The following is a 13,214-nucleotide window of genomic DNA, read 5'->3' as shown; positions in this document are numbered from 1 at the left end:
AATGAGGCAAAATTGACCAAAACCATGGGCTATAGTATATGCTTTTTGCCTGAAAAAGTCCAAAAATGACCTGTTTTGCATCCTTCATAAATAATGCATATTTTTTGAAAGTGTGTGAAAATGCGTCAAAATCGACCAAAACCATGGGCTATAGTCCATGCTTTTATTTCCCAAAATGTCCAAAAATGACCTGTTTTGCATCCTTCATAAATAATGCATATTTTTTTAAAAGGTGTGAAAATGAGCAAAAATCGCTCAAAACCATGTGCTATAGTCCATGCTTTTTGCCCCAAAATAGCCAGAAATGACCTGTTTTGCATCCTTCATAAATAATTCATATTTTTTGAAAATGTGTGAAAATGAGGTAAAATCGACCAAAACCATGGGCTATAGTCCATGCTTTTTGCCCAAAATTGGCCAAAAATGACCTGTTTTGCATCCTTCATAAATAATTCATATTTTTTGAAAAGGGGTGAAAATGTTCGAAAATCGACCAAAACCATGGGCTATAGTCCATGCTTTTTGTATGAAAATGGCCAAAAATGACCTCTTTTGCATCCTTCATGAATAATGCATATTTTTTGAAAAGGTGTGAAAATAAGCCAAAATCGACCAAAACCATGGGCTATAGTCCATGCTTTTTGTCCCAAAATGGCCAAAAATGACCTGTTTTGCATCCTTCATAAATAATGCATATTTTTTTAAAAGGTGTGAAAATGAGCCAAAATCGACCAAAATCATGTGCTATAGTCCATGCTTTTTGCCCCAAAATGGCCAGAAATGACCTGTTTTGCATCCTTCATGAATAATGTATATTTTTTGAAAAGGGGTGAAAATGTGCCAAAATCGGTCAAAACCTTGGGCTATAGTCCATGCTTTTTGCCCAAAAATAGCCAAAAATGACCTGTTTTGCATCCTTCATAAATAATTCATATTTTTTGAAAAGGGGTGAAAATGTGCCAAAATCGGTCAAAACCTTGGGCTATAGTCCATGCTTTTTGCCCAAAAATAGCCAAAAATCACCTGTTTTGCATTCTTCATAAATAATTCATATTTTTTGAAAAGGTGTGAAAATAAGCCAAAATCAACCAAAACCATGGGCTATAGTCCATGCTTTTTGCCCCAAAATACCATTATTTTCATGTCTCATTAATAATTCACATTTTTTCAAAAGGTGTGAAAATGAGCCAAAATTGACCAAAACCATGGGCTATAGTCCATGGTTTTTGCCCAAAATTGGCCAAAAATGACCTGTTTTGCATCCTTTATAAATAATTCATATTTTTTGAAAAGGTGAGAAAATAGGTTATAATCGACCAAAACCATGGGCTATAGTCCATGCTTTTTGCCCCAAAATACCATTATTTTCATGTCTCATTAATAATTCACATTTTTTCAAAAGGTGTGAAAATGAGCCAAAATCGACCAAAACCATGGCCTATAGTCCATGGTTTTTGCCCAAAAATGGCCAAAAATGAACTGTTTTGCATTCTTCATGAATAATGCATATTTTTTGAAAAGGTGTGAAAATAGACCAAAAGCGTGGACTGTATTCAGACAAAAAAGAGCTATTTAGCATTTTGCATTCATGAAACTTGAGCAATGGGTTTTTTTTGGTCAAAAAACATGGAATATAGCCCACGGTTTTGATATAGGGGTGGATGGATGATTTTTTAAAGGACGACTGTGAAACTTAGTGAAAGTTCTTCCTCACAAATTTTTGTAGTTTTATCAACTAGTTTTTATTTGTGAAAGAGTGTTTGAGAAGGGGGTGTGAAAGGGTTGCTGTCATAGGATTGGTTTCTAATGGTTCAGTGATTTGTTACACCTCTGTCATTTGATGGACAAGGAGATATAACTAGCTAAAAACTAGTGTGAGCTGCGTCTGTGTTTCTAATGAAACAGTAATGATAAAAAGGCAAATTATACACCGTGAAAAGATGACATTTCGGATGCTAGTCCTTCATCGGAATAAAAGAGAAAGACTCCGATGAAGGACTAGCGTCCGAGACGTGAGTAAGTCTTTTCATCTTTTCACGGTGTATAATTTACCCTTCATCATTATTGATGGACAAGGAAGTAAGTGATTTTATTTTCTCTTTTGAACAATGGATGAATAATTGTTTCATGTTATAATTTATCAAAAAATGGCATATCTGTCTTAGTATGTTGTCTTGTCTAAATAGAAATATTCGTAAATAAAAATCATTTGAAAGATAATTGTCCTGGAGTGATTAATTTGAGTGTGATTAATTTTAACACTCTGATGGATTTGCTACTCGCCAAGTATAAATTGAGCAAGAATCTGCTCATTTTTGTCGTAAGGGATTGACCATTAGATAATTGATGGGGAATGCAGGAATCTTGGTTGCATGATATTTGCCTTTTTGGCTCAACCCTTGCACGTTATTTTTTTGCATACAGTTAGATATTTTTCTTCTAGCAGAAGAGGTTGCTTGATATATATTTTGGGATTTACGCAACCCCCCATCAACTATCTAATGGTCTGTCCCTAAAGATTGTACAGAGTGTTTTCCTGTGACGTCACAGTTGCCATGTTGGTGTACCCAAAACAATACATTATCTATCCTCCAGGATTTGATGTCTATTTTTATTTCAAAATGAACATCAATATGACAGGAAAACACTCTATACAATCTACACGGTGGTTTTCATTCCTAATGTTTTTTAACAGGCAGTCCAAGCTTTGTACTTCTGCACTTGGTTACACAAGAACATTGCTTAAGCTGCCTGTGGTCCATTAAAGACACTCTCAATTCAGTCTCTTACATAGCCAGTCTCGCTCCTTTTCGTCTCTTTCTCAGCAGATGATTGACAGATGATATTAACCAACCTTGTGTTAGAGATAACCAAAATGATTGCTGGCTCCAAAATATGCATCATGCAAAGGAAGATGCACATGTTCTAAAGATAAGGTCAACAGCATCAAACTCCTATCGACATTGATGCTTAAAATAAAAATACCTTGCTTGAAGAGGCCTTTTTCTCACCTCTGTTCTGGCCAGGGGCAGATTCAGGAAGTTTTGAAGGTAGAGGGGGGGAAAAGACTGTTTTAAAGACATATAGAGAAAAGGAGGGGGGGTGACTAGTCACCTATTTAACCACCCCTAGATCAGCCCCTGCTGGTTGCTGGAAAGTAGGGGAAGAAAAACAACCTCTGTTCGCATGGTAAATAAAATTTTTTTCTTCAAAACCAGGAAAAACTCTGGCAATAAAAATTAATCAGATAAACAATTTTGAAACAGAAAAGAAGGCGAAGATTGGCATCAACTCAAGCGCAAATTAAAAATTTCAACATTTTAAATCGTGTCTGCCACTTTGCCGGCAATTTTTAAAACATGTGCAGTACATAAACCTCTGCTACGCTCTCAACCCCAAAGCCCTTTCATTCTAGATACACAAGCTTGATAATTTTGAGCATGCGTGATGAGAATGGCAGTAATCTTGGGTCGAGAGTAGCTCTACTTGAACACTGATGCTCAGTATCATTTCTCTAGCTCATTACTGTGTTCTGTCAATTTTCATCATAACACCTTGGTATCTGAGTCATAATTATTTTCGTCAAGCTGTTCCAGGACTTTAGTGTGAGCAGCATGTTGTTTGTGCCATAAATGTGCGTATAAAGTGTTAGGGTCTGTGATCAGTGAGTAGTGGTTGCCCTTCTCTCGGATCTTGCCATCCTCGAGCACAAGAATCTCATCCGCGTCGATGACTGTTGACAAGCGATGAGCAATAAAAATTGAAGTACGGCCTTGGGTGACTCTTCGTAGTGCACTTAAGATGTTCTGAGGAAAGAAAGAAAAAGTATTAGCAATAGCATGAGTGCCGCAACTCAAAGAACAGCAGTTAATACCACCACAACAACAGCAGCAACAACATTAACAGCAAACCAGAAATAACAGCTGCAGCAATAGCAACGATAACAGCAGCGACAACAGCAACAGCAATATCAACAACAGCAGTGGCAACAGCAGTAGCAGCAACAAGAAGAACAGCAACAACCACAACAGCAAGCAACCACACCAGCAGGAATATCGAAAACAGTAGTGGTAACAGCAGCAGCAGCAGTAACAACAATAGCAGCAGCAGCGACAACAACAACAGCAATGTCAAAAACAGCAGTGGCAACAGCAGTGGTAACAGCAGCAGCAGCAACAACAGCAGCAGCAAAAACAACTTTTAACAAAAAATAAAAATAAAAGAATAACAGGAATGAGCAGAGGGACATTTTAGTCCAACGTACACATACCATTTCAGTAATAGAATCCAAAGACGAAGTAGCTTCATCATAGATCAATATTGGTGGGTCCTTGATGATGGCTCTTGCAATAGCAATTCTCTGTTTTTCACCTCCAGATAACTTGAGTCCGCGCTCCCCAACATGTGTACTATAACCTTTAGGCATGTGCAGTATAGCATCATGGATCTCGGCCATACTTGCTGCTTGGTAAACCTCTTCAGCTGTTGCTTCAATGCGTCCGTAGTTGATGTTATAGAAGACGTCATTGTGAAACAACACCGATTCCTAAACAAAGGATGCAATCATTTGGGCCACAATTTTTGGACCAATTTTGTTCCTGTTACCCCTTCCACTACTCAAATTCCCCTCCCATCCCATCCTATCCCATCCCATCTCACCTCTCAAAATATCATTGTGAAACAATACCAATCCTAAAGAAGGGATGTAATATTTAGGCCATACTTTTGTGACAATTCTCCACACCTACCCCTCCCCTCCAATTTGCCCCTCACTAACCCACACCTCAAAAATCTTACAAAATCTCTAACCAAATTTTTTTGTCTTGATCTCATCCCCTCCCCCTCCCCCTCCCCCTCCCACTCCTTAAATTTGCCCCTCCTATCTCACCCCCTTCAACCCTTTAAATTATCATTACGAAACAATACCAATCCTAAACAAAGGATGTAATGATTTAGGCCCCACTTTTGGGACAATGCTTCCTACCTACCCCTACAGTCTGCTCCTTCCTGCCCATCCCATCAAAAACTCTTTAGAAACATCTCTAGCGACTGTATTACCTGGGGACCCCCTTCCCTACAGTCTGCCCCTCCCTACCCCTCCCATCAAAAACTCTTTAGAAACATCTCTAGCGACTGTCTTACCTGTGGCACGACACCAATGATTTTTCTTAAGCTTTCTACTGAAACATCTTGAATGTCTTTACCAGAGACCAAAATGCGCCCTTCTATAGGATCAAAAAATCTGAACAGGAGTCGTACAATGGTAGACTTGCTGGAGAGAAAGAGAGTAAGCCTTGATAAGTTTGTAAAGCAGTCATTAGAGCAAGCTAGTTTTGGCATGTCCGATGCAAGGCTTCTTGGTGTCTTATTTAGAGAAGCCTGCAGGGCGTGTGCTGCAAATGTGCTTCCTCTCAACACTCACTATGTCTGTGACACAGATTTGTGCTTTCAGGGGTTTTTCTTAGGTTTTCCCACAGGGAGCCCAATTTAAGAACATGCGTAATAAGTAAATTACGAGCCTTAGATGAGCCCAATTTAGATTAGAGTGAATGATGGAAATAAATTAAATCGGAAAAATTAAATGATTAATTAGTTTTTCAAATCAAGTCAAGATAATGTCCTTGGTAATACGAATGAGTAAAAAAATCCCTAAGTAATGCACTAGAAATTTTTTTTTTTGTGCACTGCTTTGTTTTCCTATATAATTCTCCTATGGTATCTAATGTCACTCTTATGTATATAATATACACTCTTTTGTATTACGAAGGACATTATATTGACCTTGAATTTAAAAAAATAATTAATTATTTGATTTTTCCAATTTTATGTTCACCATTCACTTTAATCTAAATTGGGCTCCCTGTGGTTTTCCTCCCTTGCCACAAGAACGACCTTTTTAAATTTCCATTCAATGATGTGAAGAGGACCACAGGTTTCTTAGTCCCTTTCTACAAGTGCTACCCTCATAAAAAAGGAATAAGTTTCTTATCCCGTTGGTACGAAAACATCAAGATAAATGTGTACTGTAAAACAAGAGCATATATAATAAAAAAGTCATGACAAGAACTTAAGTATACCCAGATCCACTGCCTCCAACGAGAGCGATCTTCTTGCCTGAAGGTACTTCAAATGATACCTTATCCAAGATCCTTTTCCCCGACAGGTATTCAAAACTGACATTGTCAAAGATGACATTAGAGTTGGGATCCCCAGCCTTGAGTAGAAGAGGATAGGCATTTGGCTTGTCCTGGGATGAAATATAATCAATAATAAAAAAAAATTTCCAAGTCTTTCAATTTGCAGCTGCATAAGTTGCTTCATGTACTGCGAGGATTAGCTCAATTTGATACATTACAACTGCAGTACAAATATATATTCCATATAAATCTCATACACATAAAATAAAAACATCCAAGTGAATGAAAGTCCTAAGGAACTACTATTCTGCTTGGTGCAAGAGGAGACAGAAGCCTTTAAGGAGGGGAGTAGAGAGGACAAAATAGAGTTTGGAAGCTCCCACCCTAATAATTATTAGAAGTGTGTCTCCAAACGAAGAGAGGAAAAAGGGAGGGGTGGAAGGATAGCAGTAGGTTTTCCACGTCATTCAGGGTCGAAGAGAGAGTGGAAATTTTTTTCTTTCCTTTTTTTTAAAGTAGAGGAGAGATGATTTTCTCAAAAAAATATTTGTGCTCCAGGTGGAATTTCTTTCTGAGAAAAATTTGCTTGGAGAAACATATTTCATATCTTCAATAACTATCCAAGCACAAAAAAAACACATTAATACTTAGAGATGATCACCTTTATTGATGTCTTCAAGTTGTGAAGGTTAAACAAAGCTTCCATGTCAATCAAAGCTTGCCGCAGATCCCTGTACACTGAGCCCAGGAAGTTAAGCGGAACAGAGAGCTGGAAGAGCAGGCCATTGACCATCACAAGGTCACCTACTGTCATTGTACCTGAAGTGAAAGTCAACACAGTCAAGTACATGTTGTATCCCTTCAAGTTTTTCTGTAAAAAACTGAGTTTCTGATAGGGTTTGGAGGGCTAAAATGTAAAATAATGGCTGGACATCGAACAATGTCCGCCCAGAATTGGGACTTGTCCGGTCAAATCTCTGCCTTACAGGTCATTTTGACCAGTAGCCTTGAGCCAGAAATGAGGTATGAGTGAGCTAACACTAATTTGGCTGGTCAGTGACTTACCGGCTGTTAATTTAAGCCCTGTGTTTGGAGTTCCAACCTTTTGAGCTCAGTAATGAGCTCTAGCAACTGAGATAACAACCCGCAAGGTGTAGTAGTACATGTACATGGTATTTGTAATGGTGTCAGTTGCATACCCCAGGTCATTCAGGATGTACTTAGGAGAAATCAAGCCTCACCTTGCATCAGGTTATTGGTTTTTCCTCCCTCTGCTGATGTAGAAACCTTACCTTCCATTATCTGTTTGCTTGCAAGCAGCATGATGGCACTGAGTGATGCACTGAAGATGAAATTCTGCCCCCAGTTTAGGAATGCTAAGCTTGTTGTTGTCTTGAGAGAAGCTTCTTCATATTTGCCCAGAAGCTTGTCGTATCGATCTGCTTCAAATTTCTCATTGTTAAAGTACTGGAACAATTAAAAAAAAAAACAACATTGAAGATGGATTTGATTTAATCATAATTTATCATCACCGTAATGATTACTGCCATCATCATCATCACTACCAATACCAATATCATCACTATCATAATCATAATTATCATCACCATCATCATCATCACTACCAATACCAACATCATCACCATCATAATCATAATCATCATCACCCTCATCATCATCATCACCACTGTCATCACTATCATCGTCATCATCTTTATCATTACCATCATCATCATCCTCATCAACAAAATCATCAACATCACCATTACCATCATAACCATCATCATCATCATCACCATTATAAAATCATTATCATCATCATCACCACCATTGTAATATCATTATCACCATCATCATCGTCATCATCACCATTATCATCATCATCACCATCATCATCACCATTATAATTATCATCATAACCATTATGAGTGCTTCTTTACCTTTACTGTCTCATAGTTAATCAGGGAGTCAATAGCCTGTGCGCCAGACTCATTATCAGCTTTATTCATCTCTGATCTGAACTGCGTCCTGAAATATAGAAATATGTTATCAACTACTACAATATAAATATTAACCAAAACTACAAGTCATAAGGAAACAATACTCGAATCTCCTAACCTCCATTGAGTCACTCTTAATGTGAACACTGTATACACTCCAAGGCATCCGACGACAACGGCTGCAAATTCTGGTCCACATCGATATGCCTAGACCGAAATGATACCCTAGAATGAGTGCTTTATGTATCTATTACCATGTTGCTATGGCCATCTAGATTAACATTTTAACATGGGAATAGTTTAGACAACTTTTGTTTGACTAACATTATGACTGTGGGAAGTACAGGTGGCATAGCGGTGAGAGCGCTCGCCTCTCAACAATGCGACCCGAGTTCAAGTCCCGCTGGGTTTGGTGTTGTATATGAGTAGAGTTGTTTGTTGGTTCTCTCCTGCATGTGCTTTGAGGGTTTTCTGGGTTCTCCGATTTTCCTCCCTCCGCAAAAATCAACTCCTAAATTCCAATTCGAGCATGGAATGAGGGCCACAGGTTCGTTAGCCACTGGCTATTAAGTGTTACCCTTGTTATTTTGTCTTTTTTTACTATAACTAGGTTCTCCCCCCCCCCCCCCCCACCCCCAACTATTAAAATCAAATTTACTTATTTTCTTATAAACGCCATTCAAAATTCAAAAGTCCAAAAGAGGTTTGTTGGCTTTTATGTAGAAATGTTACTCAAACTGCCATCATGGTAACACACATCTTACTATAATACAGTAGCAGCTTCTGGATAGGACTGTTTAATGTGTACACCCCCCCTAGCTGATGGAGTATTCTGAAGTATGGAAGGGTCAAATGCTAGTAGACATTTGAAAAATTTAGAAGATACACCTAATTCAAAAAACATTGTCATCGCCAAAGGTGATAGGCAATAGGAGATAGGCGGAAAGCGAAAGGAGAGAGGTCCTTCCAAGGTCCAAGAATATAGCTGGAATGACTTGTGTTTCTGCTTCTTATTCTCGTCAGGAACATGGACCTTAGTGTTAAGACTGATTCAATGTTGTTTGTATTCAACGAAACGGCATTTCCATGTCGGAATGACCTATTGCCTATTGCCTTTAATGATGACAACGTTTTTTGAATTAGGTGTATAATAGTAGGAATAATGTGAAATCCTAGGAAGGAGTACTTTCCAAACTACTTTGTAGAGGGTAAAGAGTGGAAGGGATGATGTGTGAAGATGTTCTAAAGTAAGTTACCAAAATTCCAGAAACAAGTGAGACTTCAAATATGGTGGGTACAATGTTAAACACCAGGGCACTGAGTACAAAGTTGATTCCTCTGGAAGAAAAGGATAAGGGTAAAATATGAATAGTAAATGATGAAAATGATGATGATGATAATGAAGATGATGATAATGATGATGAAAATAAAGAGGATGATGATGATGATGTTTATGGTAACAATGATGATAATGAAGGTGATGATGATGGTGGCGATAATGATGGTGGCGATAATGATGGTGCTGATAATGATGGTTGTGATGATAGCAAAGATGATGATGATGATATTAAGATATTAATGATAATGATGGTGAATAGCGAACGGTGGTGATGGAGATGGTAACAATGATAATGGCAATAATGATCATCAAGGATGGTGATGGTTATGTTGATGATAGTGGTAATGATGATGATAATAATGATGATGATGATGATGGTGGTAATGATGATGATAATAATGATGATGATGATGGTAGTGATTGATGGGGACCATTTATCACTCTGACGAACAACTAATGACAGTCTAAAATGTCAGTATACGATTGCAATTGTTTTCGCACAACATTTAAGTTTCCTTCTTATTCTCAAGGTGATGATGATAACAAAAGAATCAATGATGATGATGACTCTAATCTTGTCAACTATTATTAGAATCAACATTTCACTCACCTTGTACCCCTATCAATAGCTCTAGACAAAGCACCGGTCTGTCTGTTCAGATGAAAAGTAAGGTCAAGATTATGAAGATGAAGAAAGGTTCGTCTGGCAACAGTACGTATAGAACCCTGTGCAACTTTAGCAAAGACTGCATTACGTAGCTCATTAAATAAAGATGAACTCATCCTGGCTAATCCATCTAAGAATGATAAAACAAAACAAAGATTAACACCCAGAAATGACTTAAATTTCCAGTAAGGCCCTGGCTAAACGAGGAAACAAGTTTTCAGAAACATGTTTTCTTAAATGTTTCCAAAAGTGGCAAAACTGTCAGGAAACATCGGGAAACATGTTTACTCAATATCGGTTAGTGCATGCGCACTTTCAAGACAGAGATAGCGTTGCTAATTAACGAACTTTTAGAATGTTGACTTTCGTGGCTAAATGAGGAAACATTGGGAAACATTGTTTCCATGCGTCTTGGAATCGTGAAATGTTTCTGCCGCACAGCATTGAGCATTCTGCACAATATCGAGACTAGAGCATTGACCCTTGCACAAAAAATTGTGCTTCACATTAATAAACATTTATTATTGTAACAGCTTCCCCTCATCCAAACAATGACTAATGTAATCTCTAAAGATTACTAAACACTGGCCTACTTACAAGCAAGAAGAATAGCAGTCGACGTTGTGGCCAGGAATCCTCCAGCAGTTGCTATGGTTGATGGGTCAAACTTGTTGAGGTAATCAATAGCATATTTGAAAAGGAATGGTACTTGGACGTTGATGACCTGAAGGAAAAGACTTCTACATTACTTTGTATGTTATTATAATTTACGACACTATCTGTCAACATTGTTATTATCATCATCAACATCAGTCATCATCATCATCACCATCATTAGTCATATTCACCATCATCACCATAGAGTCATCATCACCATCATCATGGATGAATATCACTGTCTTTATCAATCTTCATCATCATTATTATCACTCATTAACATCATCACTCATCATCTTCATCATCACTCAACATCATCACCATCATCATTGCCATCATCATTATATTATAGCTGTTATGCATAGCTACAAACCTTTGCTCCAACAAGAAGACAAACAGCTGCAACAACTCTAATCTTCAGGTCTCGTCGATCCTTTGGCCAAACATGTTTTAACATGCTTTTAAGAATCACAACTGAATTGGCGGAAATTTTCTTTTTTACACTGTCCTCAGTTACCCCTGTTCCACCACCATGGAAGTATCGAGTGACAGTTGCCAGGAAACCAGACTTTTTAAAAAATGGAATAAACTGCTTAGGAAGTTGAATGAAGCAGGTACAAGAATATTATGAGATCAACTCCCCACCCCTTGGAAAATCCAATCCCTCTCAGTGGGGGAGGTATGGATATTTTCTGGAACTATACAATATACCCTCCTCAGACCCTCCCCACCCCTTGGAAATTCCAATCCCCCTCTGAAGGGGAGGTATGGATATTTTCTGGAACCACACAATATACCCTCCTCAGACCCTCCCCACCCCTTGAAAATTCCAGTCCCCCTCTGTTAGGGAGGTATGGATATTTTCTGGAAATACACAATATATCCTCCTCAGACCCTCCCCACCCCTTGGAAATTCCAATCACCCTCTGTGGGGAAGGTATGGATATTTCCTGGTACTACACAATATACCCTCCTCAGACCCTCCCCACCACTTGGAAAACCTATTCCCTCTACATAAATACTTACTCTAGTCTCTTTGGTTTTTGGTGCTGGTTTTGGCTTGGGTAGATTCTTAGCACTGACAGATTTTGTTCTTGTTTGAATGAGACATGATCTCTGCAAATTTTATCCAAAAAATTATATACATGAGTGGACCGAGATTCACTATCTCAGAATGGCATAGAAGTGGAAATACAAGAGTGGAAGGCATGAATCAGGTAGAACAGAGAAATGGCAAAAAAAAAAAGGAAAAAAAGAAAGAAAGAGAGGAAGGAGAAAGAACAGGGAGAAGGAAGAGCCAGAAAAGAAGAAAAGAGAAACGGCCAAAAAGATAGCTAAGAGGAAGAAAAATGGCATAAAAAAAAAGCAAGCAAAAATATTTAACTGCCTGTCTCTACGCTCATAGGGAAGCAACGAGGGGAGACTTGATATGATGGCAGAAGAAGGGAGGCTGGCGCTGAGCACAAGCCTAAGGTACTGTGAATCCCAAATTCTAGCATTATGATTGGATGATGAGAGTATTCTGGGTCTCTGATTGGTTCAAAGTAAAATTCATTTGAGAACCACGACACTCTCGTTTTTAGTCACGCGAGATGAAGACTTGGTTCATTACGTAATGGTAAACTTTCGTTATCTTTATTAGCAGAAATAACGGATATTGAATTATAAAAAAATAAATATTCCTGGGAAAACACGTACCAGGCAAAACATAAAAACGAAAATTAAATCTTATACCAAAAACAAGACGCACAACCGACTAAAATAAAATATACATTTTCTTGAATCGATTTTCCACGAATTTTATTTTGTAACTTCGTAACTTATTTTCTATTTTCTTTCAGCATACCTGAAAATAGGAAGCCCTGCTGGAGTACGTAGCTTTACACCATGGAGCGGTTCTGTAATTTGGTCCATAATATAGAAATGTTATGCTTTTATTGATGTTTAAGAATCCACAACAACTTCGACTGGCCGCCATTTTGTTCTTTCATCACGACCGTGAGGGTCCGAAAGACTGGTTCTAGTTTCAGTCTTCGCGCCTCAAAATTTATTAATTTATTAAAATATAATTATTATTATTAATTACTGGGTTGCTTGTGGAAGCCCAGTGGTAAAATGACTCAGGTTTATTTATTTTTATTTATTTATTTTTTCTCCATCTCGCGAAAAGTGCATTGTTGCGCAAGAGTGCCAATATATGGATTCGAATGACATAGTCAGTTCTGGTCTCAAAGATTGGCTTACCAGCTGAGGCTTTAAAATAAAAGCAAGATTTCTCTTTTGATTGAAATCAAATAAGTCATTACTTTATATATATTGCAACGTATTTGGGAATTCCAGGCAGCATTCGAGTTGTATCCAATGGCAACCATTTTGAATATATCAAAAATCATTCAATATAATGTTGTAACGGT

General features: G+C 37.9%; 1 protein-coding gene across 1 annotated transcript; it reads right to left on the bottom strand.

Annotated features, from left to right (window-relative positions):
- Positions 1–1,717: 1,717 nt before the first annotated feature.
- LOC116302315 (iron-sulfur clusters transporter ABCB7, mitochondrial) lies at positions 1,718–12,786 on the bottom strand. The gene is made up of 14 exons (XM_031711597.1): positions 12,647–12,786; positions 11,827–11,916; positions 11,174–11,368; positions 10,741–10,867; positions 10,087–10,273; positions 9,394–9,475; positions 8,256–8,344; positions 8,078–8,165; positions 7,430–7,604; positions 6,799–6,956; positions 6,078–6,247; positions 5,143–5,272; positions 4,271–4,546; positions 1,718–3,806 (listed from the first exon to the last, which is right to left on the bottom strand). The coding sequence occupies exons 1-14, from the start codon at positions 12,776–12,778 to the stop codon at positions 3,546–3,548; spliced, it is 2,160 nt and encodes a 719-aa protein (XP_031567457.1). The 5' UTR covers positions 12,779–12,786; the 3' UTR covers positions 1,718–3,545.
- Positions 12,787–13,214: the final 428 nt, after the last annotated feature.

This window comes from Actinia tenebrosa, unplaced genomic scaffold, assembly GCF_029948245.1.
Source record: "Actinia tenebrosa isolate PJP-AT-01 unplaced genomic scaffold, QUT_ActTen_1.0 PGA_scaffold5__44_contigs__length_20552954, whole genome shotgun sequence".
NCBI classification, from domain to species: Eukaryota; Metazoa; Cnidaria; class Anthozoa; order Actiniaria; family Actiniidae; genus Actinia; species Actinia tenebrosa.
This window is presented reverse-complemented; position numbering and strand designations above follow the sequence as displayed.